At 41.4% G+C, this 27,656-nt stretch overlaps 2 protein-coding genes and 1 pseudogene across 6 annotated transcripts in view; 2 read left to right on the top strand and 1 right to left on the bottom strand.

The window, feature by feature from the left end:
• Positions 1-2,880, top strand: part of YIPF1 (Yip1 domain family member 1) — a 47,598-nt gene extending 44,718 nt beyond the window's left edge. The window contains exon 11 of the mRNA XM_009208905.4: positions 2,719-2,880. The gene's annotated coding sequence lies outside the window, so the exon portion shown is untranslated. The remainder of the gene's footprint in view (positions 1-2,718) is intronic.
• A 1,753-nt stretch (positions 2,881-4,633) lies between these two features.
• LOC108587079 lies at positions 4,634-5,018 on the bottom strand (annotated as a pseudogene).
• A 1,991-nt stretch (positions 5,019-7,009) lies between these two features.
• Positions 7,010-27,656, top strand: part of NDC1 (NDC1 transmembrane nucleoporin) — a 67,743-nt gene continuing 47,096 nt past the window's right edge. Inside the window, exons 1-6 of one of the 5 annotated variants that reach the window (XM_021941787.2) lie at positions 7,010-8,360; positions 10,911-11,031; positions 13,998-14,099; positions 18,421-18,595; positions 20,705-20,843; positions 26,307-26,415. In XM_021941787.2, coding sequence (XP_021797479.1) covers positions 8,304-8,360; positions 10,911-11,031; positions 13,998-14,099; positions 18,421-18,595; positions 20,705-20,843; positions 26,307-26,415 — 703 coding nt within the window. In that variant the 5' untranslated portion in view covers positions 7,010-8,303. Of the gene's footprint in view, positions 8,361-8,530; positions 8,549-8,575; positions 8,659-10,910; positions 11,032-13,997; positions 14,100-17,007; positions 17,074-18,420; positions 18,596-20,704; positions 20,844-26,306; positions 26,416-27,656 lie in introns of those variants that run through there. The other 4 variants (XM_003891914.4, XM_031668960.1, XM_009208922.4 and 1 more) reach the window with 4 other exon arrangements.

The raw sequence follows: 27,656 nt of genomic DNA, 5'->3' as shown, positions 1-27,656 counted from the left end.
GGCGGCGGGCGCCTGTAGTCCCAGCTACTCGGGAGGCTGAGGCAGGAGAATGGTGTGAACCCGGGAGGCGGAGCTTGCAGTGAGCTGAGATCGGGCCACTGCACTCCAGCCTGGGCGACAGAGTGAGACTCCGTCTCGAAAAAAAAAAAAAGGAAATGATTAGAACAAAAATACAAACCTTCACAAATTTTTTTTTAAAAAGCAAGCAAGCAAATAAGGTATAACAAACTGAAAAATTATTTATATAAAAGAGCTGAAATGTTAAAATGAATGTGGAGTGTGAGTCCATATTTTGTTTCACCTCTCAGCTTGGCTTACTCTCCAGTATCTAAATATCCTAGATATATATATATATCTATCTAGATATCTAGATATATAAATATTTATATATATTTTATATATTATATATAAATATTTATATATATTTATATATATTATATAAATATTTATATATTTATATATATTATATATAAATATTTATATATATTATATATATTATATATGATATTTTTGGAGTAAAGCCAGGCTGAAATCTCCGGGCATATCTAGATATATTTTTGGAGGCTGACCAAGCTGAGAGAGGTAAAATATATCTAGATATATATATATGAAATCATTCTTGAAGGGCAAGTGTGATAATTAAATTTATATGATGTGGCTTAAGAGTGTCCAGTATATAATAAGCATTCAACCAAAGCATGGTCTCCAGCCTTCTCATTTAGGAAGGGGCAAAGCTAGGACTTAAGCCTAGGACTGTCTGGCTCCAGAGTTTGCTCTTTCTCTACGATGCTACTGATGGCAGGATGTATTCAATAAGGGGTAAAATTCTAGGGTTTTTAGAGGAGGAGGAATTCAACAGGAAATACTTCATGGAAGACATGGAATTTGAAGATGCAGAGAGTCCAGATGAAGCAGAGGTATGAAGGCAGAAAAAAAATAAACATGATGTCATGATGTGTTGGTGAGGGGATGAAGGATCTGTCAGATCGGCTTTAGTGTCTTAAACCTGTACTTCGAGCCTTCTTCCATTTTCCAAGGACAGCCTGTAAGGTAAAAACAGATAAAGCCATTTCTACCAGATGCATGCACTGGTTGGGAGTATGGTTGAAGAGTGTGTCTAAGGATGAGGCCTTGTGTACTCGACAGAAGGGTCCTGACAGCAGAGACTGCACTCCTGTGTCTACCCCCACAGAGTCTAGCAAAGTGCCTGGCCGATACTTATTGCCTGGTAAATGCTGGTGGGGTGAATTAATAAGGTGATGCATAAAACAAAGTTTTTCAAGGACTTTTAAAGTCCTCTTCAGGTAATTGCATTTATTGATTTACTACTGGCATCTTTGGGGATAGGTTAGGCTCTTTTAAAATAATCAAGAACTGGCTGGGCGCGGTGGCTCACGCCTGTAATCCCAGCACTTTGAGAGGCTGAGGTGGGCAGATCACAAGGTCAGGAGATCGAGACCATCCTGGCTAACATGGTGAAACCCTGTCTCTACTAAAAATACAAAAAAATTAGCTGGGCGTGGTGGCGGGCACCTGTAATCCCAGCTACTCGGGATGCTGAGGCAGGAGAATGGTGTGAACCTGGGAGGCGGTGCTTGCAGTGAGTCGAGATTGCGCCACTGCACTCCAGCCTGGGCGACAGAGCCAGACTCCTTCTCAAAAATAAATAAATAAATAAATAAATAAATAAATAAAATGAAATAAAATAATCAAGAACTGTAAATGATAGTTTAAAGCAGCTTAAATCAAAGTTTTATTTCCTGCTCATGTTGTAAGTCAATCACAGGCTGGCAGGAGACTGTTCACTGTGGTCACTCAGGCATCTGGGGGTGATGGAGTAACAAACATCTAAAATATTGTTGATCCGTGTGCCAGAGGAAAGAGAGCTCTGGAGAGTCTCATAATGGCAATTAAATTCCACCAGTAAATGATACATGTTATTTCTCACAATTTATTGGCTAGAACTGTTACATGGCCATACCTAACTTCAAAGGGGGCCACGAAGTGCAATCCTATCATGTGCCTGGAGTATTAATGACTGTCACATTATTTGAAGGGTGGGGGCTCAATTTAGATAGGTCCATAGAAATAAAGGTCCATAGAAATAAGGAGCAGTGCACACTGCACCTGTAATCCCAGCTACTCGGGAGGCTGAAGCAGGAGAATTGCTTGAACCCAGGAGGCGGAGGTTGCAGTGAACCAAGATCGCGTGCCGTTATTGCCCTCCAGCCTGGGCGACAGAGTGAGACTCCGTCTCAAAAACAAAACAAAACAAAACAAAAAAACAGTGCAGAACAGTGCACACTATTATCCCCCTTTTCACAGTTGAGAAAACTGGTGTACTAAGAAGTTGAGTTACTTGCTCAAGCTAACCACCCTGCCATGAAGCACAGAGCCAGGACTCACATCCCCATTTGACTCTAAAGCCTTTACCTATTGCCTTGCATATGTATTTATGTGAAAAGCCTTTGATCCTGCCTCTTCCTCATATCCTTGGAAATGAGACACTATGGAGCCTTACCTTCAACCACAGATTTTATTTTACTGTCTCTGTGTCACAGGCAAAGGGGTAAGTCAGTTTTTTTAACAAATTAGGCAGAAAAAACCTTTTAAAAAACCTTTTAAAAATCTAGGAGAGAAAACGTTAAAAAGCCTAGATTACACACTTTGCAATATGATATGAGTTTCCCCTCCTGGATCTCCTTCTCTCTTCATCAGCCTTTACTTTGAGATTTCACCCCAAAGAAGCAGGCAGCAGAGGACAGCCCACCAAACTGCCAACCAGGAGTGCAGCCTGGCTCCAGAGAGGGGGCATCAAAGGAAGAAGGAGGAGCCTGACTTTTCTTTCCACGTTGCTATGCCTTTTGAATTGTTCCCAGAGGCTTGGAGTTTGGCAATAAAATAATAATAATAATAGATACTTCAGAGTTATTCTGGGATATGTGTTCTCCATACCCCACAGGCAAATACCATCTATATGTTTTAAATTTATTTTTTGTTTGACTCACCACAAAAATGCTGTTGTACAAGAGATGTTGTATGTCCAAGGAGCTGTCTTTCAAAGTGAATGTCTTTTATTTTGTCTTTGCAAATGGCTAATCACTTTTTTTTTTTTTTTAGATAGAGTTTCACTCTTGTTGCCTAGGCTGGAGTGCAATCTTGGCTCACTGAAACCTCTGCCTCCCAGGTTCAAGCAATTCTCCTGCCTCAGCCTTCCGAGTAGCTGGGATTACAGGCACGCGCTACCATGCCCGGCTAATTTTGTATTTTTAGTAGAGATGGGGTTTCTCCATGTTGGTCAAGATGGTCTTGAACTCCCGACCTCAGGTGATCCGCCCACTTCAGCCTCCCAAAGTGCTGGGATTACAGGTGTGAGCCACTGTGCCCTGCCGGCTAATCACATTTTATCACAAGTTAGCAGCCTTTCTCTTGGATGGACTGAATTTGAAACAGGTTACAGATTGGGAGAAAGAAGGGCTATTTGCCACCACCACCCTTTATATTTTTTAGGCTATAAAATATTAAAGGCTATGCAACAAGTGAAGATTTTGAAGGAAAAACTTCAAGCAAATGTCAACTCATTTAAAAATATTAGAGTAATTTAAAAACAAAAAGGAATTCCCACATCCCTGCGTGTTGTTGGGCGAGACAGTGATGGTTTAAAATGAGATTCCAGAGTCTTCAGGGACTCCCGTTATTCATATGTTAGATCTTCTTTGCCTATTTATTTGTCACTTAAAATTGTTTTTGTTTCTTTGTTCCTTTTTTGATTAAAAAATGTTCTTCTTGGCTGAGCGCAGTGGCTCAAGCCTGTAATCCCAGCACTTTGCGGGGCCGAGACGGGCAGATCACGAGGTCAGGAGATCGAGACCATCCTGGCTAACACGGTGAAACCCCGTCTCTACTAAAAAAATACAAAAAACTAGCTGGGCGAGGTGGCGGGTGCCTGTAGTCCCAGCTACACGGGAGGCTGAGGCAGGAGAATGGCGTAAACCTGGGAGGCGGAGCTTGTAGTGAGCTGAGATCCGGCCACTGCACTCCAGCTTGGGCAACAGAGCAAGACTCCATCTCAAAAAAAAAAAAAAAAAAAAGTTCTTCTTTTGTTATGACATCACTGTTGTGTTTCTTTGCTCTTCTAATTCAACTTCCATTTTATAATAATTATTTAAATTTTGATTTCTTCCCTGAGTTCTATCACATAATTTCTGAGTTTTTCTAATACTAACTGGTATTGTTCTTCATGTCTTGTATCATTTTTTTTTTTTTAAGTTTTTAAAAACCAGAACTTTTTTTTTTTTTTGAGACAGAGTCTCACTCTGTCATCCAGGCTGGAGTGCAGTGGCGCAATCTTGGCTCACTGCAACCTCTGCCTCCCGTATTCAAGTGATTCTGCTGCCTTAGCCTCCCGAGTAACTGGGATTACAGGTGCCCACCACCATGCCCAGCTAATTTTTGTATTTTTAGTAGAGATGGGGTTTCACCATGTTGGCCAGGTTGTTCTTGAACTCCTGACCTCAAGTGATCCACCTGCCTCAGCCTCCCAAAGTGCTAGAATTACAGGCATGAGTCACCACGCCCGGCCAACCAGAACATTTATTGGGTGACTAATCATCAAAATTCTTTTTTTCTTTTCTTTTTTTTTTTTTGAGATGAATTTTCGCTCTGTTGCCTAGGCTGGAGTGAAATTCTCAAGATGAACTGGATGCTGCAACAGCTGCCTTCTTGGGTTTAGGTGTTGTTCCTTCACGGGATCCATACCTGAATCTGTGATACACACTTTTTAGGTGCCTTATTTGACTAGCCCTGGTGGTGTTTCATCTTTCAGCACTGGCACTCCAGTTTTACTTCCTCTTGTGCTTGGCAGCGTAGCCACATTTGCCACGGGTTGACTTCTGAAGGTGGTAGGTCTTAGAGGCACAGCGGCAGCACAACGTGTGTGTCTTATTGCAATGCTTTCCAAACGACGATGTTCCCTTTGTCTCGCTTCTGTGACTGAGACCAAAGAGGTCTTGTATCATTTAAAAAATTTATTTTATTCTATTTCAAATAATTAGTTTATAGCTTTCTTTTTCTTTTTTCTTTTTTTTTTTTCTTTGAGATGGAGTCTCGTTCTGTCTCCAGGCTAGAGTGCAGTGGGGCGATCTCGGCTCACTGCAACCTCTGCCTCCCTAGTTTAAGCCATTCTCCTGCCTCAGCCTCCTGAGTAGCTGGGACTACAGGCACGTGCCACCACGCCCAGCTAATTTTTGTAATTTTAGTAGAGACGGGGTTTCACCATGTTGGCCAGGATGGTCTCAATCTCCTGACCCTGTGATCCACCCACCTTGGCCTCCCAAAGTAATCCAAACGGATTACAGGTGTGAGCCGCCACGCTTGGCCAGGTTATAGCTTTCAAAGGCTCAGAGAGCAACTCTGGATAGTTGCAGGCACTTCTGGGTAGTGCTTTCAGCAGCTACAGGGTGCTCAAAACAATAGTTCTGACAGCAGCAGGGGCACCACCCTCAGTAGCTCAGCATTCAGTGTTGTCTCATGGCTCTAATGGAAGTAGTAGCTTCCTGGTATTTGGGCAATAACTCCTTTCTGCTGTTTGCTACTGCAGCCCCATTCTTTCTTTCCCATACTTTTTCAGCCTCTCCAACAACTTTGTTACCAATTCCCTGCATTAAATCCCCCTTTGCCATAGGTATCAAAAGTTGTTGTCCTGAAGAAACACTGTCCAATATAGTTAATTTCCTCCACTCATTCATTATTCATTAAATAAAAATTCATTGATTACTTACTAATGTAATGGCTACTTTGGAAGCAATGATAAACAAGACAAAGTCCCTGCTGTTGTGAAGTTTGTATACTAGTGAGAAGTCAGACAATAAGAAGTAAACAAATACACAAGATGATTTAAGATTGTGATAGGTGCTATAAAAATAGAAGCAGAGGCCAGGCGTGATGGCTGATGCCTGTAATCCCAGCACTTTGGGAGGCCAAGGCAGGTAGATCACCTGAGGTCAGGAGTTTGAGACCAGCCTGGCCAACATGGCAAAACCCTGTCTCTACTGAAAAATACAAAAATTAGCCAGCATGGTAGTATGCACCTGTAATCCCAGCTACTCAGGAGGCTGAGTCAGGAGAATCACTTGAACCCGAGAGGTGGAGGTTCGGTGAGCTGAGATCACGCCACTGTACTCCAGCCTGGGCAAAGGAGTGAGACTCTGTCTCAAAAAAAAAAAAAAAAAAAAATATATATATATATATAGATAGATAGATAGATGTGGCTTAAACAATAAATAATTGTCTCTCTTGTATAAATGAAATTAGGAGGTAAAGGCAGGTAGCCTAGGACTGATATGGTTGCTGTAAATAATCAAGTCTCCTTTAAGCTCAGTACTTCATTTTCCCTACAGTGTGACCCCCTTTCTGTGGTCCAGTATGGTGCTAGAGCTCCAGCCAACACATCCCAAATCCAGGCGGCTGAATGGAGGATGGGATTAAGAAGAGGCAAAGACCACCATGCAGAAGCTCCCTTTTAAGGGGGTTTCTAGGAAGCTACCATGCAATACTTTGATTATATTTTATTGGCCTGAACTCAGTCAGCTGGCCACACTTAGCTGCAAGAGAGGCTGGGAAATGTAACTATATGCCCAGTTAAAAACTGGGAGTTCAATTATTATGAAAGAAGGGGAGAATAGATATTGAAGCAGACAACGAGTAGTCTCTACCACAAGAACCTTAGAACGTGAGGTATCTTTATGAACACTCATTTGGACTAATTTTTTTTTTTTGGACAGGGTCTCACTCTATGGCCCAGGCTGGAGTGTGATGGTGCCATCACTGCTCACTTCAGCCTCAACCTCCCAGGTTCAAGCAATTCTCCTGCCTCAGTCTATGGAGTAGCTTGGACTACAGGTGTGCACCACTACACCTGGCTAATTAAAAATTTTTTTTTTTTTTTTTGGTGGAGATGAGGTCTCACTATGTTGCCCAGGCTGGTCTCAAACTCCTGGCTTGTGATCCTCCTGCCTCAGCCTCCCAAAGTGCTGGGATGACAGGTATGAACCACTGTGCCTGGCCTGGACTAATTCTTTACAAGTTTTCTCCACCACCAGATGGGTCTCTTCACGGCAGAGACTTGATCTATCAGTTGTATTCCCAGTTTGTCCTGCAGTGCTTTAGACACGATTGATAGTAACATGGTTTTGGAAGTGAATAGGATATAATCTTAAAGCATTCAGGAAGCCGTTGTGGGCAAACATTGCAGAGCAGTAGGTGCAATCTCAATTCCTCTCACCAGCCTATGCATTTCTTTAGTCAGTAAATCACTGAATCTATTTCTGTCTTGAGTATTGAATGTTGTCTGTGGCATGTGATTGAGCATGAAAAGGTGTTAGCGATATGCATCCAGGGATCTCACTGAGGTCTAAAGCACTGAGAAGACTTCATTAGATGAAACTTGGGTTGCTGAAAAACCTTTTTTCTTACCGGCAGTATATTAATGATAATATTTGTATAGCATATTATTTACATCCTCACAGTATCACCAGGATATTTTTATTTTCATCCTTATCTTACAGTTGAAGAAATGGAGGGTCAGAGAAGATAAAAATATTCAATTTAGCAAGTGGCAGATCTGGAAGTAGAAACCAGATTTTATGAAACCAAAGGCATCTCTAGAGAATTTTTTTTTTTTTAATTTCTGTAAAATTACTGCGTACCTATTGTGGAGAGGACCACCACATCCTTTGATTTCACTTTTAGGTGACTGATAAAGTAATAGGGAGAAATGAGGGCAAATCATTTTGCTAGCTCTTTCTAACTGCAGAATTCCAATCAATCAATACTGTGGCTGTTATCGGCTTTATAAAAGACTACTATTCCCAGCATGCCTCAAGGCACCTCCAGGAAGACCTCGACTCCCTGCATTCTGTACTTTGGAACTCCGAGTCCCAGAATGCAACACTCCTTCTATTTTCTCCCAGGGGGCCGTCGAGACTACAGTTCCCAGCATGCAGCGCCGCCACCTGCTTCTGGCGCCCCGCTGGACCCTGCTTCGAAGAGACCTTTCGGACGCCACAGGGCGGTTCCTGTAGTTACAGCCCCGTTTGCGGGATGTGTCTGCGCGGCAGTCCTGGCCCGTTGAGCTTGTCCAGACGAGGCCTCGCAGGGATGGGTTGAGGCCTGGGCCAGGCTTCGCTCAGGCAGCGTTTGAGGCAGCCCCAGCAGGGTCCTCCTGGGGCTTTCCTCCCTTTGAACTGCGGTGGCGGGCGGGCTCACTGTCTCCCGTACTCCCTAGACTGGGGGCCGCCATCTCCATGGCCACGGCCGTGAGTGGGCCCTGCGCTGGCAGGTCGCGGGACATACTGTGGCGCGTGAGTGCGGCGTGCACTGTGGCACGCGCTGCCAGGATCGGGCCGGGCGAGGAAGCTCTGACCGCGCGTGCGCGCTGGGCGGGGGAGGGCCCGTCCCAGGGTAGCGTGGAGAGAACGCGTGTGGAAGGCACCACCTGGGGGTCTGATTGCGGGGTTGTGGGGCGTCCTGAGTGAAAGCTGGTTACGGGGTAGGAGAGGGGTCCCGAGTGGAAGGAAGTTGGTCAGAACGGGACGGATGTACTGAATGGAGATTGGAATAGGGAGTAAGGCGGAGTTTTACGCAAGGGTACCGTCTCCAGTAGGTGCAAAATAAATAACTTTCGTTAAGAAGTGGGAAGGAATGCACGGAATTGGAAAGAAATGTGGCATTAATAGAGGCTGGGGTTAGGGTCCAGTAAGCAGGGCAGGTGTTCTTTGTAAGGTAGAGTGGGACTGAGCTGAGGGTAATAGTACTTCCTCCTTAACAAGTTGTAGAATTAACAGTACTACATCCTTTCTCTTGAGTGCAAAGAGAAAGAGAAGAAAGATCCCTTTTGGAAAAGTGCTTCTATCCCAGTGCACTGCCATCTCCCCTGTATTCCAAACTAAAAACTTTTGAGTCCTTAAGTCTTATCTTTTTTTTTTGAAACGGAGGCTCGCTCCCTGTTGCCCAGACTGGAGTGCAATGGCGTGATGTCGACTCACTGCAACCCCCGCCTCCCGGGTTCAAGCAGTTCTGCCTCAGCTTCCTGAGGAGCTGGAATTATAGGCACGCACCACCACGCCCAGCTAATTTTTGTATTTTTAGTAGAGATGGGGTTTCACCATGTTGGTCAGGCTGGTCTTGAACTCCTGACCTCAAGTGAGTCATCCACCTCGGCCTCCCAAAGTGCTGAGATGACAGGTTTGAGCCACCGTGCCTGGCCCCTAAAATTTTTTTTAAAATTATTTTTATAATAGAGATAGGGTATCTTCTCCAGGCTGGCCTTGAAATCCTGGGCTCAACCAGTCCTCCGGCCTCAGCCTCCTAACTATATGGGACATCAGGTGCATGCCATCATGCCTGGTGCATGTTTAGAATGCATGAGTACTTCATTCCTTTTTGTGGCTGAATAATCCACTGTATGGACATACCGTATTTTGTTTATCCATTTATCAGTATGTGGGTATTTGGGTTGTTTCCACCCTTGGCTGTTGTGAGCCACCGCACCCGGCTGGCAGTGTCTTTTAAGCAAAAAAGTTTTAAATATTGCTGATGTCCAGTTTATATTTTTCTTTTGTTGCTTATGCTTTTGGTGTCATATCTAAGAAACCATTGCCAAATCCAAGATCATGAAGGTTTACTCCTATGTTTTCTTCCAAGAGTTTTATATTTTAGCTCTTACATGTAGGTCTTTAATCCGTTTTGAGTTAATTTTATATAGAATGTGGAGACTGGGCACAGTGGCTCAGGCCTATAATCCTAGCACTTTGGGAGGCTGAGGCTGGAGGATCACTTGGGGTCAGGAGTTTGAGACCCCGTCTCTACTGAAAAAAAAAAGATTAGTTGGGTGTGGTGGAGGGCACCTGTAACCCCACCTACTCAGGTGGCTGAGGCAGGAGAATCACTTGAACCCAGGAGGCAGAGGTTGCAGTGAGCTGAGATGGCGCCATTGTGTCTAGCCTGGGGGACAGAGCGAGACTGTCTCAAAAACACAACAACAAGAAGAATGTGGGACAGGAGTTGAACTTTATTCTTTTTTTTATTTTAGACAGAGTCTCGCTCTGTCGCCCGGGCTGGAGTGATGCTTGGCTAATTTTTAAAAAAATTTTTTGTAGAGACAGGGATTTACCATGTTGACCAGGCTGGTCTCAAACTCCTGGCCTCAAGTGATCTGCCCGTGCTGCTCTCCCAAATTGCTGGGATACGGGTGTGAGCCACCACGCCCGGCCTCAACTTTTTAGTGGACTGCCTCCTAACTGCTTTGTCTCCTGTTTAGTTCTTGTCCCTTCTGATCCTTCTTCCTTAAAGCCAGCTTTCAGTAAAAAGACATGTTTTACCTTGAGCAACTTGAATTTGATTGTCACTTCCATGTTTAAAACCCCTCTATATCTTCTTGTATTATTCAGCAGTAAAGATTTTCCTCCTATGATAGATACTGGCAATTCAAACATGAATAGAATACTACAGTGCAGTAGTTGCCCAGTAAAGGTTCATGTCTGATGATTGTAAATACAGTATACAGGTGGTTCCCATAAAATGTGTACAGCCTTTATATATTAATATAGCTATCAATTAAGCCTAGAGGGACAAGTATTAGTTGCTCTAAAACAGCTGTAAATCAGTGCCCACCACCCCTTATACAAAGTATGATATTTGATGTTGCACCTAACTTTGTACTAATGCAAGCATCAGCTCACTGATATTATAAATTCTTTAGTGGTATGTAATGTTATTAGTAGAAGTGAATGTTTGATTAACGGATTATGATCTGAGTTAGTGATTTAACATCCTGTATGAAAAGATAGGATTTGCATAACTGAAATAATTTAACTGACTTCATGATTGAGGGTTTTTCTTTTTGTTTTTAGGTTTTGGGCTGGAGGATAGTTGCAAGTATTGTTTGGTCAGTGCTGCTTCTACCCCTCTGCACCACAGTGTTTATAATTTTCAGCAGAATTGATTTGTTTCATCCTGTACAGTGGCTGTCTGGTAAGTGATACTCAATTTGGAGAGAAAGTTATAGGACCTACTTCTCAACATAAAATTTGCATTATGTTTCAAGCAGTTTATTTTTAATTACTGCCTATGTTATATTGACACATCAAAACATTCACTTTGAGATAATTTTAAGATGTCTCCTTCATAACATAAATCACCTTTTTATTATGTAATAAGATTAATAAGCTTGTCAAAGACTATATGTGATCATAGGAACAAAAACATCATTAGAAGACCCCATAAATGAAAACTTAGTTTCATTTGTTTTTTCTTTGGACAGCTTTATTGAGATTGTTTGTCTCTTTAAAATAGAGAACTGTTCCTGTCATTGATTTGAAATTGTGGGTAGAAAATATGACATGTAGCTCTTTTAAAAATACATCTAAATTAAGAGCATTTGATTTCTTTTTTTGAAACAGTCTCGCTCTGTCACCCAGGCTGAGTGCAGTGGCTCAGTCTTGGCTCACTGCAACCTCTGCTTCCCATCTTCAAGCAATTCTTGTGCCTCAGCCTCTTGAGTGGCTGGGATTACAAGCATTCACCACCATGCCTGGCTGATTTTTGTATTTTTAGTAGATATGGGGTTTTGCCATGTTGCCCAGGCTGGTCTTGAGCTCCTGACTTCACAAAATCGACCTGCCTCGGCCTCCTGAAGTGCTGGGATTACAGGCGTGAGCCACTGCACCTGGCCTAAAATGTGCCTTAAATTCCTTAGAGACTAAATAAGATTACTAAATTTATTAAAAGTAACTTGTTTTCTGTTAACAACTACCCATTATTGCCTGTTTACTGTATGCCAGCTCCTTACGTATATTACCTCTTATCCTTCCTGTAACTGTGTAGTTAAGGGTTATTATTTCTACTTTATAAATGGGATAACAGATTCAGGTTAAATAATCCATGCATAGATATACAGCTAGTGAGGAACTGATTTAGGATTGAAAATTGGTCTTTCTTTTGCCTTGTGAAGTGGGAAGTGAGTTTTTAATTTCTTTTTTTCACAAGAAAATGCCAGTTTTCAAGGAGTTGGACTCTTTACCTATGACCTTTGGAGATAATTGGTGTTAAGTTTCTTGTTGACGTATGTCCATCACGTTTTTGATAGGTCCCACTGGTCAGGTGAAATTAAGCCATAAGTCAGCACAGGCATAGCAAATATTTCTTTAGCCACCTTACCTGTGTCTGCTTTACTTACTGATCATGACTGTCTGGTGGCAACCTCAGAGTACTCAATATTGTATTTGAGAGCCATTACCAACTGTTCACAATTGGCACTGGGGACAAAAACTTTTTGCCATTTCATGGCCAGAGGTTTTTTAATCCTCATAACACTTTCTCTCCAGGTTGGATTTGATTTATGCCATTTTCCTCATCAGAAGCTTGAGTTTAATTGTGGATGCTTAGTAAATATTCCTCATTAATTTAGGTCCATGGGCCAGGTGTGGTGGCTCACCCCTATAATCCCGGCACTTTGGGAGGCTAAGGTGGGCAGATTGCCTGAGCTCAGGAGTTCATGACCAGCCTGGGTGTGGCAGCGTGCACCTGTAGTCCCAGCTACTCGGGAGGCTGAGGCACGAGAATTGCTTGAAGGGGGAAGGGGGGCAGAGGTTGCAATTAGCTGAGATCATACCGCTTCACTCCAGCCTGGGTGACAGAGTGAGACTCCATCTCAAAAAACAAAAAAATTTAGGTCAATGAATCGTACTTTTAAAAATAAGTGGTTTTATTAAGTCTTAGCCTATTTAGCAAATATGTTCTTGTTTTTATTTCTTTTGTTCATGTTTTTAGGCATAATATATATATATATTTGAGATGGAATATCAATTGTTGAACTACTCTAAAATGTGAATGTATTAGTATTTCATGGGGACATCCTAATTTTTTTGTTTTTTAGTTCTGCTCATTTAGATGATGTGTGGATTATTCTATTTCCAAAAATGTTACTTTCGCTATATGAGGTAATTGCATTTATGAAGAAGAGATCTGAAAAATACTCTTTGTATTTTAAGAAAAAACTTTGTTAGTGTATAACTAAATATGGTACTTCTCTTTCACGTGATTAAATATTTGCATATGCGTGGCTGAGTGGCTCATACCTGTAATCCCAGCATTTTGGGAGGCCGGGGTGGGTGGATTACTTGAGGTCAGGAGTCCAAGACCAGCCTTGACAAAATAGTGAGACGCCATCTCTACTAAAAATACAAAAAATAGCTGTGGCGGGCATCTGTAATCCCAGCCACTGGAAGGCTGAGGCAGGACCCAGGAGGCAGAGATTGCAGTGAGCCAAGATCGAGTCACTACACTCCAACCTGGGCGACAGAGCAAGACTCTGTCAAGAAAGAAAGAAAGAAAGAAAGAGAGAAAGAGAGAGAAAGAGAGAAGGAGAAGGAAGGAAAGAAGGAAATGTTTGCACATTCTAGTATTTTGTCTGATGTTAGCTAGGTCATTTAAGAAATTCTAGTATAATTTTAAAGTACCTGGGGCCAGGCACAAATAACTCGTCCTGTACCTCCTTTTTTTTTTCCCCCTTTGTTTTTGAAACAGGGTCTTTCTCGGTTGCCTAGGCTGGAGTGCAGTGGCATGATCACTGCTCACTGCAACCTCAAACTCCCAGGCTCAAGTGATCTTCCCACCTCAGTCTCCCGAGTAGCTGGAGACTACAGGTGTGTACCACCACACCTGGCTATTTTTGTATTTTTGTAGAGATAGGGTTTCGCCATGTGCCCAGGATGGTCTTGAGCTCGCTGGCTCAGTGATCCCCCCATACCCAGCCGACACTTTAGTTCTTGAGTTGATCTCTCATTGAACCTGTCAGCAGTGTACAATTAAATTCTTGAAGAAAAGATGACCTTTAAAATTAATGATAATTGTGGTTCAAGCTCTTTTTATTTTGCAGTGTACTAAACATGACTACATGACTGAATAACCTTTACTAATTCATCTCTCTTGTGTTTTAGATTCTTTCAGCGACCTGTATAGTTCCTATGTAATCTTTTACCTCCTGCTGCTGTCAGTGGTAATAATAATAATAAGTATTTTCAATGTGGAGTTCTATGCAGGTGAGTTTTCAAATGTTAACCTTCTTAGAAATATCCGAATGTATTTAAGGGAAAACTTAGTACATTTTATGTGTGAATGTGTTTTGTGTCAAAATTTTAAAAATGTATACAGAATCATATGCTTTGAATGTTGTACCTTAAAATTTATTTGGGTGTTACTTTCTGTTTTTAAAATATATTTAGACTTTTTAGGACAAATATGATTCTACTTATATGAGGTATCTGGAGTACTCGAATTCATAGAGAAAGAAAGTAGAATGCTAGCCTGGGGGAGGGGAGTGGAGAATTGCTGTTTAATGGGTAGAGTTGTGGAGATAGAAACGTTTGGGAGCTGGATGGTGGTAATGGTTGTACAACAATATGAATGTACTTATGCCACAGAACTTTGTACTTTAAAATGATTTGAATTGTGAATTTTGTTATTTTACAACAATAAAAAAATTTAGACCTTTTAATAGTTCATAGCTAGTATTAAAGCTGTGATTTAGTAGATACATTATAAAAAGAATTCCTTTATAGGGAAGACCAGGTGATTTCTAAGTTTTTTTTTTTTTCAAATATAATAATCTATAATACTGTGATTAAAAAAAACTTGTTTTTCCTTGGAGAATCACCTGCTGGATTCCAGAACTTTTAATTTTTCTGTTTCTCTTCATACTCTTTCTGCCTTTTCAGATTCCTTGAGTCTGCCCTTAAGATACAAGTTGTGGCAGATTTCACATAAGGAAAAAAAGATAACAATAAAAAGCTTTTCCTGACACTTATTTTTTAGCATTTTCCTTTTTTTGTTGTTTTTTTGGTTTTTTTTGAGACAGAGTCTTGCTCTGTCGCCAGGGTAGAGTGCAGTGGTGCGATCTCAGCTCACTGCAACCTCTGCCTCCTGGGTTCAAGCGATTTTCCTATCTCAGCCTCCCAAGTAGCTGGAATTACAGGCATGTGCCACCACGCACGGCTAATTTTTGTATTTTTAGAAGAGACGGCGTTTCACCATGTTGGCCAGGATGGTCTTGATCTCCTGACCTTGTGATCCGCCCTCCTCGGCCTCCCAAGTGCTGGGATTACAGGCATGAACCACCACGCCTGGCCAATTTTCCTTTTTTTAAAATTTAAAAACATTTTTTTAAATGTACATGTTGAATGTGCACTAACATGTCTAAACCTTAGTTTATCATAATGACATGTTTTAGATTTTACATTTCATTGATTATATGAATATTTTGTTTATTGATTTATTTATTATTATTTTTGAGATGGAGTCTTGCTCTGTCTCCCAGGCTGGAGTGCAGTGGCGCAGTCTCAGCTCACTGCAAGCTCCGCCTCCTGGGTTCACGCCATTTTCCTGCCTCAGCCTCCCGAGTAGCTGGGACTGCAGGTGCCCGCCACCATGCCTGGCTAATTTTGTTTTTGTATTTTAGTAGAAACGGGGTTTCACCATGTGAGCCAGGATGGTCTCGATCTCCTGACCTTGTGATCTGCCTGCCTCGGCCTCCCAAAGTGCTGGGGTTATAGGTGTGAGCCACCATGCCTGGCCTTTTTTTTTTTTTTTTTTAAAAGAGAAAACAGATGCAGTGGGATCATAGAATACTCAGACCGGGAGGATTTTTTTTTTTTTTTTTTTTTTTGAGACAGAGTTTCGTTCTTGTTGCCCAGGCTGAAGTGCAATGGCATGATCTCGGCTCACCGCAACCTCTGCCTCCCTGGTTCAAGCGATTCTCCTACCTCAGCCTCCCGAGTAGCTGTGATTACAGGCATGCACACCACACCCAGCTAATTTTTTCTATTTTTAGTAGAGACGAGATTTCTCTCTGTTGGTCAGGCAGGTCTCAAACTTCCAACCTCAGGTGATCGGCCTGCCTCGGCCTTCCAAAATGTTGGGATTACAAGTGTGAGTCTCCGCGCCCAGCCTACATCATTTTCCTTTTTAGCTCTTCAGTACTTCTTTGTAAAATATGGTGTAAATTTTTAAATTCTAACTCTGGATGTTACAGTACTTATCCTTTTCCCTTGCTTGCTTTCTTTTTTTGGTCTCCAAGACGGAGTCTAGCTTTGTCGCCCAGGCTGGAGTGCAGTGGCGTGATCTTGGCTCATTGCAACGTCCACCTCCCAGGTTCAAGCAATTCTCCTGCCTCAGCTGCCTGAGTAGCTGGGATTACAGGCGTATGCCACCACGCCTGGCTAATTTTTGTATTTTTAGTAGAGACGGGGGTTGGGCAAGCTGGTCTTGAACTCCTGACCTCAAGTGATCTGCTTGCCTTGGCCTCCCAAAGTACTGTGATTACAGACGTGAGCCACTGGGCCTGGCCTCGCTTTCTTTCTTTCTTTCTTTTTTTTTTTTTTTGAGATGCAGTCTCGCTCTGTTGCCCAGGCTGGAGTGCAGTGGTGTGGTCTTGGCTCACTGCCACCTCCGCCTCCTGGGTTCAAGTGATTCTCCTGTCTCAGCCTCCTGAGTAGGTGAGATTACAGTTGCCCACCACCACACCTGGCTATTTTTTTGTATTTTTAGTAGAGACGGGGTTTCACCATATTGGCCAGGCTGGTCTCAAACTCTTGACTTTGTGATCTGCCTGCCTCGGCCTCCCACAGTGCTGGGATTAGAGGCGTGAACCACTGCACCCAGCCTGCTTTCTTAATTCCTCTCTATTGGCTGGTAGGCTTTTTCCATGCAAGCCCTGTTCAAAACTCTTTGGCTTACAGCCACACTTAAACAGAGTGTTCTTTCATACTCTCCCTTGTGCGTGGGTCATCTTCTGTATGTAATATGTCAGTCGAGGGGTCCCCAGCCAGTCCTTCTTAAAGCCTGACTATTCACTTTGGCTCATTCCTTTGGTAACCATCCCTTATGCATTTACTATGTGCTATGCATTGTGTGAGGAGAAGAGAGAAATGATACGGTTCCATCTTTCTCCAGAGGATTGTGGTTAATGGAGAGACAGACAGTAAACATGAAGCATATTTGATTACAGTACATTGGATGGTAAGAGCTTATATAGGAGCACCACTTGCCCCAGCATGGGGGAACTTGAGGAGATGATGCTTAAACCAAGCCTTGCAGGATGAGTTGAATTAAGTAAACAAAGAAGGAATATGATGTTCTAGAGAGAAGGTATAGCATATAAAAAGGCTTAGTGACATGAGAGGATTTGGTATATTTAGAGTGTTACAAGTTAGTTGCACAGTCAGTAGGACCTTGTGGGCATTTCTGGTAGGGAGGGAGAGGTGATAGGAGCCTCTTCCTCAAAGTGTAAAGCACCTGAAACTTGTCCCTTCATACTTAATTTTCTACCTCCTGCCATCTCTTTACTTTGAGTATAGTAAGAGGAAAATACCTGCATAGATAGATCAGGGAACCCTAGGCTAGCTGTTTCCAAAGGTAAACATCCCTCATGTCCTACCCATACTTGCCTCCCTAGCTCATTTGCAGAAAATGTTTTTGGATTGTCTGAAGGGTATTAAAAATCCCCATATAAGCATTTATCTTAGCATTTATGTTGTCAGTATTTACCTTCTTTATGGTTTTTTTTTTCATAAGTGGACTATATATTGACAGTTTCAAATGCTGATGGTAGGAGCTCTTTTTAAAAAGTAGGCCAGGCATGGTGGCTCATGCTTGTAATCCCAACACTTTGGGAGGCCAAGGTGGGTGGATCACCTAAGGTCAGGAGTTTGAGACCAGCCTGGCCAACATGGTGAAACCCTGTCTCTACTAAAAATACAAAAACTAGCCGGGCATAGTGGCAGGCGCCCATAATCCCAGCTACTTGGGAGGCTGAAGCAGGAGAATCGCTTGAACCCGAGAGGCAGAGGTTGCAGTGAGCCAAGATTGTGCCACTGCACTCCAGCCTGGGCAACAACAGTGAAACTCTGTCTCAAAAATAAATAAAATAAGATAAAATAAATAAATAAATAAATAAAAAGTCAGTATTCAGGAGCTGAGCCCAGTCACTCTCCCACACTGCAAGACCATTGCAGTAGTCCATATATGGAAAAAAAAAATCATTACTCTTTTATGGTGCTTATGAGAATACTAGGATAGGCACTATTTGAACTATTAGGAAATTTTAATGAAAAATGTTCATCATGGTGCCCTTAGGTTTCATCTCTAGATTCTTTGGATTTTTTTTGTGTCTGTTTATTCATGCTTTCCTCAAATTTTTTTAACTTAGAATTTTTAACTTTACATTTTTCTGTTTTGTGTTTTACATTGACTGTGGGTTTCTTTCTGCCTTTGGAGCATTTGTGCCAGCATGAGAGGGGACAGTTTAGATCCTCTAACTGCATATGCTGCAGATTATAAAGCCACAGTAATGTGTTTCCTTTGCAGTTGTGCCTTCTATTCCTTGCTCCAGACTTGCTCTGATAGGGAAGATCATTCATCCTCAGCAACTCATGCACTCATTTATTCATGCTGCAATGGGAATGGTGATGGCCTGGTGTGCTGCAGTGATAACCCAGGGCCAGTACAGTTTTCTCGTGGTCCCCTGCACTGGTACTAACAGGTAATATTAAATATATTTTTCCTTAGGAACTTCGTTTAATTACTAAGCCAAAGGTGACCTATATAGGTTAATCCTATGAGTAATCTTTGCTTTCCAGACTTCTGTGAAAGGTGCTTTTTTGTATACATCAAATGTTTTTAATATTTTATGTTTATTGAATTCAGCAATTAAAAAAACTATGTGCAAGGTGCTATGCGATTTATGAGAGTGATTCAAACATAGACTATAAGCTCCTTGAGAGTTGAGAACAATAGAGAAATTAAGACATGGATGCAGAGGAATGTAATAGGACGAAGAAAGTGAGATGTGCAGATAAAACCTGTGGAAGTTCAGAAAACGAGGGATCCACACATGTTCTTGGAGGAGGTAGCATTTGGTTGGAGTTTGAAGGAAGGGTAGTATGGAAAGAATGAAGAAAAAATTTTAAGAAATTGTAACTGCCTTTTATAGAGCGCTTTTATAATTTTGAAACTCCTATAGTTCTTGAACACATGGCATTGATACTAATTGCAAGTTGATATTCTGACTTTAAAAATTAGAAAAGATTACTGGGAGCCAGGAGTGGTGGCATGCGCCTGTAGTCCCACTGCTTGGCAGGCGGAGGCAGGAGGATCCCTTGAGTTCAGGAATTGGAGGCTGCAGTGCCCTGTGATTATGCCTGTGAATAGCTCCTGCACTCCAGCCTGGGCAGTGTAGTGAGACCTTGTTTTTGTTTTTGTTTTTTTTTTTTAAACAAAGATGATTGGAGTGATCTTAAATTCTCTGTTTTCCACTGACTTTAAAACAGTGTTACATATTACTACTGAATACTTGATTTTCTTTTTGCCTCCAGCTACTATTATATAAGGCAGGTAGTTTTTCCCCCCCTTAACCTCATAAGCTTTCTTGGTGAAACCTGTCCTGTTGATAAACATTAAATGATAAAAGACTGTGAGTACAGGATTGCTATGAAAAAGGAAATCCCAACTGCTCACCATGGATGAGTCTTGAATTCTTTTTTGCACTTCTCTTCCTAATGGAGGTGGCAGTGAAGTTCCAGGGAGCAGAAGGCAACCGTAAGCTACAAGTTGTTGAAGACATTATAGTGCCTATTACAAATACATTTCCTGATGATTTCACAGTCAGAATCTTTAACAAAACGAATCTTTCTTCATCATTTTGTAACTCGGAGTTCAGATAACAGTTAACCTTGAGTCTTACCTCTCCTGGAGTTAGATGGTGGGGCAGGCCTACAACGTGTGTGCGTCTGTTAAAAATGGCGTTCTACTGAATTATGATGTTGTCTCTGTATACCCCCAGATATCTGATAGATCATAGAGATTCTCAAAAAACTCGCAAAGGAGTTCTTTTTTTTTAGAAAGGAGTTTGAGAGCTTGTTGTTTACCAAATAGATCTTATGCTTATAATGAAAGCTATTGTAAAATAATAGGGGAGGGGGCTAAGAGCAGTGTCCAGCAGGGGGATCCTCTTAGATTTGGGAAGCATCAGGAGTTCCTCTTCAGCAGGAGTCCTTCAGGCAGTTCAAACAGATGATAAGTCCCATAGCCACGTGGGAGCTGCAGTCTTGTCTGTGGATACAACTCAGGTACAAGGAGGAAAAAAAATCAGTATCAGACATGTATGGGACTCTCTGCTTTAAAGACCTTGTGCCCCACAAAATCCAGTAGTATCTCTTGTAGCAGTTTTTTGGGCACAGCATCCAGGATCCCCATGAGGGAATACTCAGTTTTAAAGAGATAACACAAACCCAATGTTATGGCATCTCTATCAGGTATGTGTAACTCATTTATAGTTGCTCTCAGCCCGGACACAGTTTACCAGCTTGTAAGCAACACTGTTTATTATTATAGTAGATATTCTTAATCATATCAGATTTCCAGGGGAATAGAGGTAGAATTAATTAAAGATCAGAGTTTCATGATTCAGGAAAAAAGGTTTTGTTAATTTTGTTCACACTTACCGAAAACGAGCCATCTTGTTAGAATTTGGGACATTTCTTAAGTCTTAAGTCATTAAAGTAATTAAGCTTTGCCTTCGGTAAACATTGAGCCTAAAACAGTGATATATGTCCCTGACTGTTGAATTAATAACTTAATTTTTTCCCTTCAGCTTTGGTAGCCCTGCTGCGCAAACCTGCTTGAATGAATATCATCTTTTTTTCCTACTGGCTGGAGCATTCATGGGCTATAGCTATAGCCTCTTGTATTTTGTTAACAACATGAACTATCTTCCATTTCCCATTATACAGGTAAGATCACTTGAGCATTGCTTTATGTCAAAATTTGGCTGAGGTAAAATTGCCTTGGTGCTTATGTATATAACTGGATTTATCTGATTCATTCAATATTTGGTAACCAAAACTTAGAACTGAAATCCTCAAAATGCCATTTAGAGAGAAAATATTTGTCTTCATGAGACTTCAGCATGTTTTTGAGAGTTGTAGCTACCTTTTGCCATTCTCAGAATACCTCTTTGCTACACTGTTTCTCTTCCTGCTAGGTAGTGGCACTTGCTGTGATCCACCAGGGTTTGATGACGTTCATACATAGTAATCTGTAGCTTCTTTTTTTTTTTTTTTTTTTTTGAGACAGAGTCTTGCCTTCGCCCAGCCTGGAGTGCAGTGGGGCGATCTCGACTGACTGCAACCTCCGCCTCCCGGGTTCAAGCAATTCTCCTGCCTCAGCCCCCACATGCCACCATGCCCAGTTAATTTTTGTATTTTTAGTAGAGACAGGGTTTCACCATATTGGCCAGGCTGGTCTTGAACTCCTTACCTCAAGTAATCCACCTACCTCGGCCTCCCAAAGTGCTGGGATTATAGGCATGAGCCACCACGCCCAGCTGCTGCTTTTTTTTTTTTTCTTTTTTTTGAGACAGAGTCTCACTCTGTCACCCAGGCTGGAGTGCAGTGGCGTGATCATGGTTCACTGCAGCGTTGACCTCCTGGCTCAAGCAGTCCTCCCACCTCAGCCCCACCGAGTATCTGGGGCTCCAGGTGTGCAGCACTGTGCCTGGCTAATTTTTGTATTTTTTGTAGAGACGGGGTTTCTCCATGTTGCCCAGGCTGGTCTCAAGCTCCTGGGCTCAAGCTATCTGCCCGTGTTGGCCTCCCAAAGTGCTGGGGTTACAGGTGTGAACCATCGTGGCTGGCCTGCTAGCTTCTTTTTGAACTTAAGAACCTTGTGAGTTTGGGGATGTGCAAGTAATTTTAGAATATGTCACTTACTGTCTCCTACCATTTTCAGAACAAGGCAAAGTTTGTATAAATAAAACAGTTTCAGCTGGTTTGAGTGGTAGAGTATAATCTACCTTTCAGTTAGGTCTTAAAAATGTAATCTGATAGGAGTCATTCCTGGAACTGAGAAGCAGTCCTCTGGCAGGAGAGGGAAAGATGGTTGAGATGTCTCACGGATGCGTGAGGGCTCTTCCCAGCCTGTTTCTGCTGCTCCTCATTTGCACAATTCTATTACTTCCTTCATTCATGCCCTGGTAGACTAAAGACTGGACATTGGAGCAAAAATTATTGTTTCTACAATGTAATGTCAAAATTTGTAAAATTTTAGTACTTTTTTTTTTTTTGTGATTTCTTTTGGTAAAATGTTAGATTTATTCTTAATCCCAAAAGTTTATTCTGTGATGGTAATAGCTTTGGCTTCAGCTTTGGCAGAATATTGATTTTTAACAATTGGTGATTCAGTATTTGGTCAAAAAATGTATTTGGGGCATGTCTTATAGCCATGAGTGTATAGTGGTATTGGTCTGCTGAGTTGGGTGCTGTTCTCCAGCCTGGGGATAGTTGGAGCAGGTGTTTTGCTGGGTGGTGCGGTGGAAGGGCAGTGGAATGAAGAAGCTGAAGATTTGGGAAGGCTAGTGGAAATGATGGCTCTTGATGCCTAGGACCATAGTTTCCTGCCCATCAGGTTTGTAAGTGTCTTGCCCAGCAGGATAGGTTTGCCTCCCGAGAAGACTAAGAGGGAGGGATGACACCATAGCTTATCCTTCTTTCATTAATTCTAGGAGTGCGGCATACGGTGTATGACCTTTCCATATGCATTTTAAGTTGCTAAGGAAGCAAGTTGGATTGTCAGGAAACTGTGAGAAGTCAGACCCATTCCCCTTCTGACCCTCTGTAGAGCGCGATGTGGTGATTAATAGCCAAGTTGACCAGAGAACTTTAGAGCTTAAAGAATTTTATAAGCAATAACAACAATTAACATTATCATCGTTATTTATTTATTTATTTATTGCCAGACAGTCTGAGTATGTTTATATCACCATTATTTTTGATGCTACCTGTCAGGTAGCTTTCCAAGAATGATAATATTTTTATTATAAAATATTTAAATATCATATTGATAAGTTGAATGTTCCCTTGACCACCCCGTGGCCAGTCTCAATCTCTGTCCCACTGGTAACCATTGTTACCAATGGGATTAAGGATAATACACTAAACTGGTAAAGTTTATATTCTTCCAGACCGTTTAGTGTACATTTACATGTATGTACTTATAACATTATATATTTTGTGGAGTGGGGTTTATATAAGTGGTTTTATCTTATATACATTATTCATTAACTACTTTTTTCATGTAACTATGAAAATTTAAGGCTTTTTTTTGAGACGGAGTTTTGCTCTTGTTGCCCAGGCTGGAGTGCAGTGGCGCAATCTCGGCTCACTGCAACCTCCACCTCCTGGGTTCAAATGATTCTTCTGCCTCAGCCTCACGAGTAGCTGGGACTATAGGTGTGCACTACCACACCCAGCTAATTTTTGTAGAAAAATTAAGGCTTTTAAAAGATCTACTAATTTTAACCAATTTGCCATTAGTCCATTAGTTTTTTCTTTAAACTTGCCTACACTACTAAAACCAATTCTATTGCCTTTATCAAATTCATTGTTCTATGAGTTACCAGGATTGTAAAAAATACAAATAATAAAAAAGATGAAAACAAAACCAACCAACCAAAAAAGAACATTAACAAAAAATAATTCTTAATGATGGACCGATAGGGAAAAGCAGACTGTTAGTATGAAGTAGGGCACAAAGAAATGTACATCAAGACAGGGCTTGGCAAACTATGCCAACAAGACTGTTGAAAGTATTAAATGAGATTTATAGAGCGTTTAGCATAGTGCCTGGCACATAGTAAATATTTAGTGAAGGGTAGTTCATAGCCAAATCACAGAAGAAATCCAACAGAGAATTGAAAAACACTTCAGCATGGGAGCAAGAGGTGGGGGAAATGGTATTTTCTGCCTGTCTGCTGAAATGTCTCCCTGCTTCCCTAGCCTCTCTGAACCTTTGTGAAGAATGGTTGAGGTGAAAGCTGTGGTAGGAATAGTATAGGAACTATGCCGTTTTTATTGGGGCAGGTGTGTGGTAGTGGTAGCACCCAGTGGCTACACAGAATAGTGCAATTCCACATCTTGTACTTCGAAAATAGTTGAACAGACCAATATAATTGAAGCAATATGATTAGTGACCAAGTATTTATATGGACTACTTTTTGTTTGTTTTCTTTTTGAGACATAGTGTCGCTCTGTCACGCGGGTTGGAGTGCAGTGGTGCAGTCTCAGCTCACGGCAACTTTTGCCTCTCAGGTTCAAGCAATCCTCCCGGCTCAGCCTTCTGAAGAGCTGGGATTGCAGGCGGCTGCCACCGTGCCTTATCTTATATATATTATTTTTGTATTTTTAGTAGAGACGGGGTTTTACCATGATGGCCAGGCTGGTCTCGAACTCCTGACCTCAAGTGATCTGCCTACCTTGTCCTCCCAAAGTGTTGGGATTACAGTCGTGAGCCACTGCACCTGGCCTGGGCTGCTTTTTGTAAGATACTGTAGGCATCTCCATTCATGATATGAAGATATAGCTTCTCAGTACTATAATTCTTTGCTATTCTTAAGCTTCTGAAATTCCTTAAGGAAGGATCAGTCCTAATATAAGCATACAGGTGCAGTGGCTCATGCCTGTAATCCTAGCACTTTGGGAGGCCAAGGTGGGCAGATTGCCTGAGCTCAGGAGTTTGAGAGCAGCCTGGGCAATATGGCAATACCCCACCCATCTCTACTGAAAATGTAAAAATTAGCCAGGCGTGGCGCACCTGTAGTCCTAGCTACTCAGGAGGCTGAAGCACAAGAATTGATTGAACCTGGGAAGTGGTGGTAGCGGTGAGCTGAGATGGTGCCACTTCACTCGAGTCTGGGAGGCAGAGCAAGACTCTTATCTCCAACAAAAAAAAAAAAAGAGAAGTTCATCTTTTTTTCTTTTTCCTTAGATTCCTTCTAATCATTTATCTTGTTTTCCATTGGTATTTTAGAGGCAGAGAGTGAGAAGGAGAGAGAGGCAGACAACCTTTGTTTCAGAAAACGTGTAGGTTTTTCAAGAAAAGACATTTGATTTTTTTTCTTATTTGATTCCTTTCTCTTAGATCAAGCTTTTCCAACCTGTGGCCCAAGGGCGCATGTGGCCCAAGACAAATTCATAAACTTTCTTTAAACATTATGAGATTTTTTTTTTCCTTTCTTTTTTTTTTTTTTTTTTTTTTGAGACAGAGTCTCACCATTGCCCAGGCTGGAGTGCAGTGGCACAGTCTTGGTTCACTGCAACCTCCGCCTCCTGGGTTCAAACGGTTCTCCTGCCTCAGCCTCCCGAGTAGCTTGGATTACAGGAATGTGCCACCACGCCTGGCTAATTTTTGTATTTGTAGTAGAGACGGGGTTTCACCATGTTGGTTACGAACCCCTGTCCTCAAGTGACATGCCTGCCTCAGCCTCCTAAAGTGCTAGGATTACGGGTGTGAGCCACTGCACCCCGGCCTCTTTTTTTTTTTTTTTTTTTTAAGCTCATCAGCTATCGTTAGTGTATTTTATGTGTCGCCCAAGACAATTCTTCTTTCAGTGAGGCCCAGGGAAGCCCAAAGATAAGGCACCCCTGTCTTAGATCATTAGAATTTTCAGGTTCCCACTAAGGAACTATTTAGCTGGTTCAACTTTCTTATCTTTCACATAATTAGAGAGGAGGCATGACTTACTGAGGGTTATACAGAAAGAGGGAGCACTAGAACTCACAATTCTTTATTCCTAGGCTAGTATCTTCTTCACTGCCTCCCATTTTTCTGCAAATAGCATTTTAAAAAATTTAGTACAAAGGCAGTATGCATTATTTTTAAGGTTGGAGGCTCTGAGGCTAGCCTGCCTGGATTGATAGCTCAGATTTTCCTTTTGCTGGCTGATAACATTGGTTGTTATTTAATCTCTCTGTGCCTTGTTTTCTTCATCTCTAAGATGAGGGTAGTAGTAAAAACTCCCTCATAGGGTTCTTATGAGGTTTAAATGAATTCAAATATGTAAAGTGCTTAGGACAGTACCTGGTACATGGTAAGCAACAAAAAAATGTTAACTGCTGTTGTTACTGTGTTTCTTGTACTTTCTTCATCTCCATAGTGTTTAGTACCAAGTATGGATTGATACGGTTAATTTTCTTATTTCTCATTTTATATCAGTGAGATGTTGAATAATATAAATATTAAATTTTTTAACATCTGAAATAGTTGATGTTTTTGCTTCTGCAATACCCTTTGTCTTCTTGTACAATAATTATGTTTTTTATGTAGACTGACTGTTACAGCTAAGTGCTTGCTTTAAGATGATGTTGAGTGTATCATTTGATTTGGATGTGTCATTTGATTCTGGTTTTTTTCCCCCACAGCAATACAAGTTCTTGCGTTTTAGGAGATCTCTGCTTTTACTAGTTAAACACAGTTGTGTGGAATCACTGTTCCTGGTTAGAAATTTCTGCATTTTATATTATTTTCTTGGTAAGAATTTCTGTTTTTTGATACAGTGATATATTATCTCATAACCCAGAAAATGTCAGTTACAAAGTCATTCTTGTGTTTGTGCGTTTTCTACATTTATAGGTATGTGATTAGCCCAGCTGATTCATTGTTTAAATTGTCAAAGAGAATGTATTTAGTCGTATGTATTTAGGAAAATATTGTTAAAGAAAATGTTACATATACCTATAATGAAATATTGTTTAGCCTTTAAAAAGAAGGAAATCTTGTTATGTACTACAGCGTGAATAAACCTTGAGGACATTATGCTAAGTGAAATAAGCCAGTCACAAAAAGACAAATACTGTATTATTCCACTTATATGAGGTATCTAAAATAGTCAAACTCTTAGAAAACAGAATGGTGGTTGTTGGGCTAGAGAGTTGGGAAGGGGTGGAGTTTCAGTTTTGCGAAATGAAAGGTTCTAGAGATCTGTTGCACAAAAATGTGCATATAGTTTACTGTACTGAACACTTAAAGATGGCTAAGATGGTAAATTTGTTTGTTTTTTTTTTTGCGCTCTGTCACCCAGGCTAGAGTGTAATGGCACGATCTTGGCTCACTGCAACCTCCACCTCTTGGGTTCAAGCAATTCTCCTGCCTCAGCCTCCCAGGTAGCTGGGACCACTACCAGGCATGCACCACCACGCCCGGCTATTTTTTGTATTTTTAGTAGAGACGGTATTTCACCCTGTTGTCAGGCTGGTCTCAAACTCTTGACCTCAGGTGATCCGCCCACCTCTGCCTCCCAAAGTGCTAGGATTACAGTCATGAGCCACCACGCCCGGCCTAAGATGGTAAATTTTATGTTATAGGTTTTTTACCACAATTAAAAACAAATGCATTCTTTTTTTAAAAAAGAAAAAATACTGTGCATCATTTGGTCATTACTTTGTCTAGAAATGACATACTCCTTTTTATAACTCGTAACTCAATACTAATATGATGTATTTTGTTGGTAAAGGAAACTGATGGCATTTATTAACATGACTATTAAGCACAAAAATGCAGTTTATTATTTAATATCACGAATAGTGCAAGGTGAAAACATTAATCTTGTTAGCAACACGTAATAATTTAAACAAAATCCGACCTTCAGGTGTTCTTTGTGCTTCTTGTGTTTGGATGTCTAGGTCTAGCAAGGCCAGGGAAATTTTCTTTGATTATTCCCCCAAATAATGTTTTCCAAGGTTTTAAAATTCTCTTCTTCCTCAGGAACACCG

Source organism: Papio anubis, chromosome 1, assembly GCF_008728515.1.
Source record: "Papio anubis isolate 15944 chromosome 1, Panubis1.0, whole genome shotgun sequence".
NCBI lineage: Eukaryota > Metazoa > Chordata > Mammalia > Primates > Cercopithecidae > Papio > Papio anubis.
The sequence above is the reverse complement of the archived record's forward strand: the minus strand, read 5'-3'. Positions and strand labels throughout refer to the sequence as shown.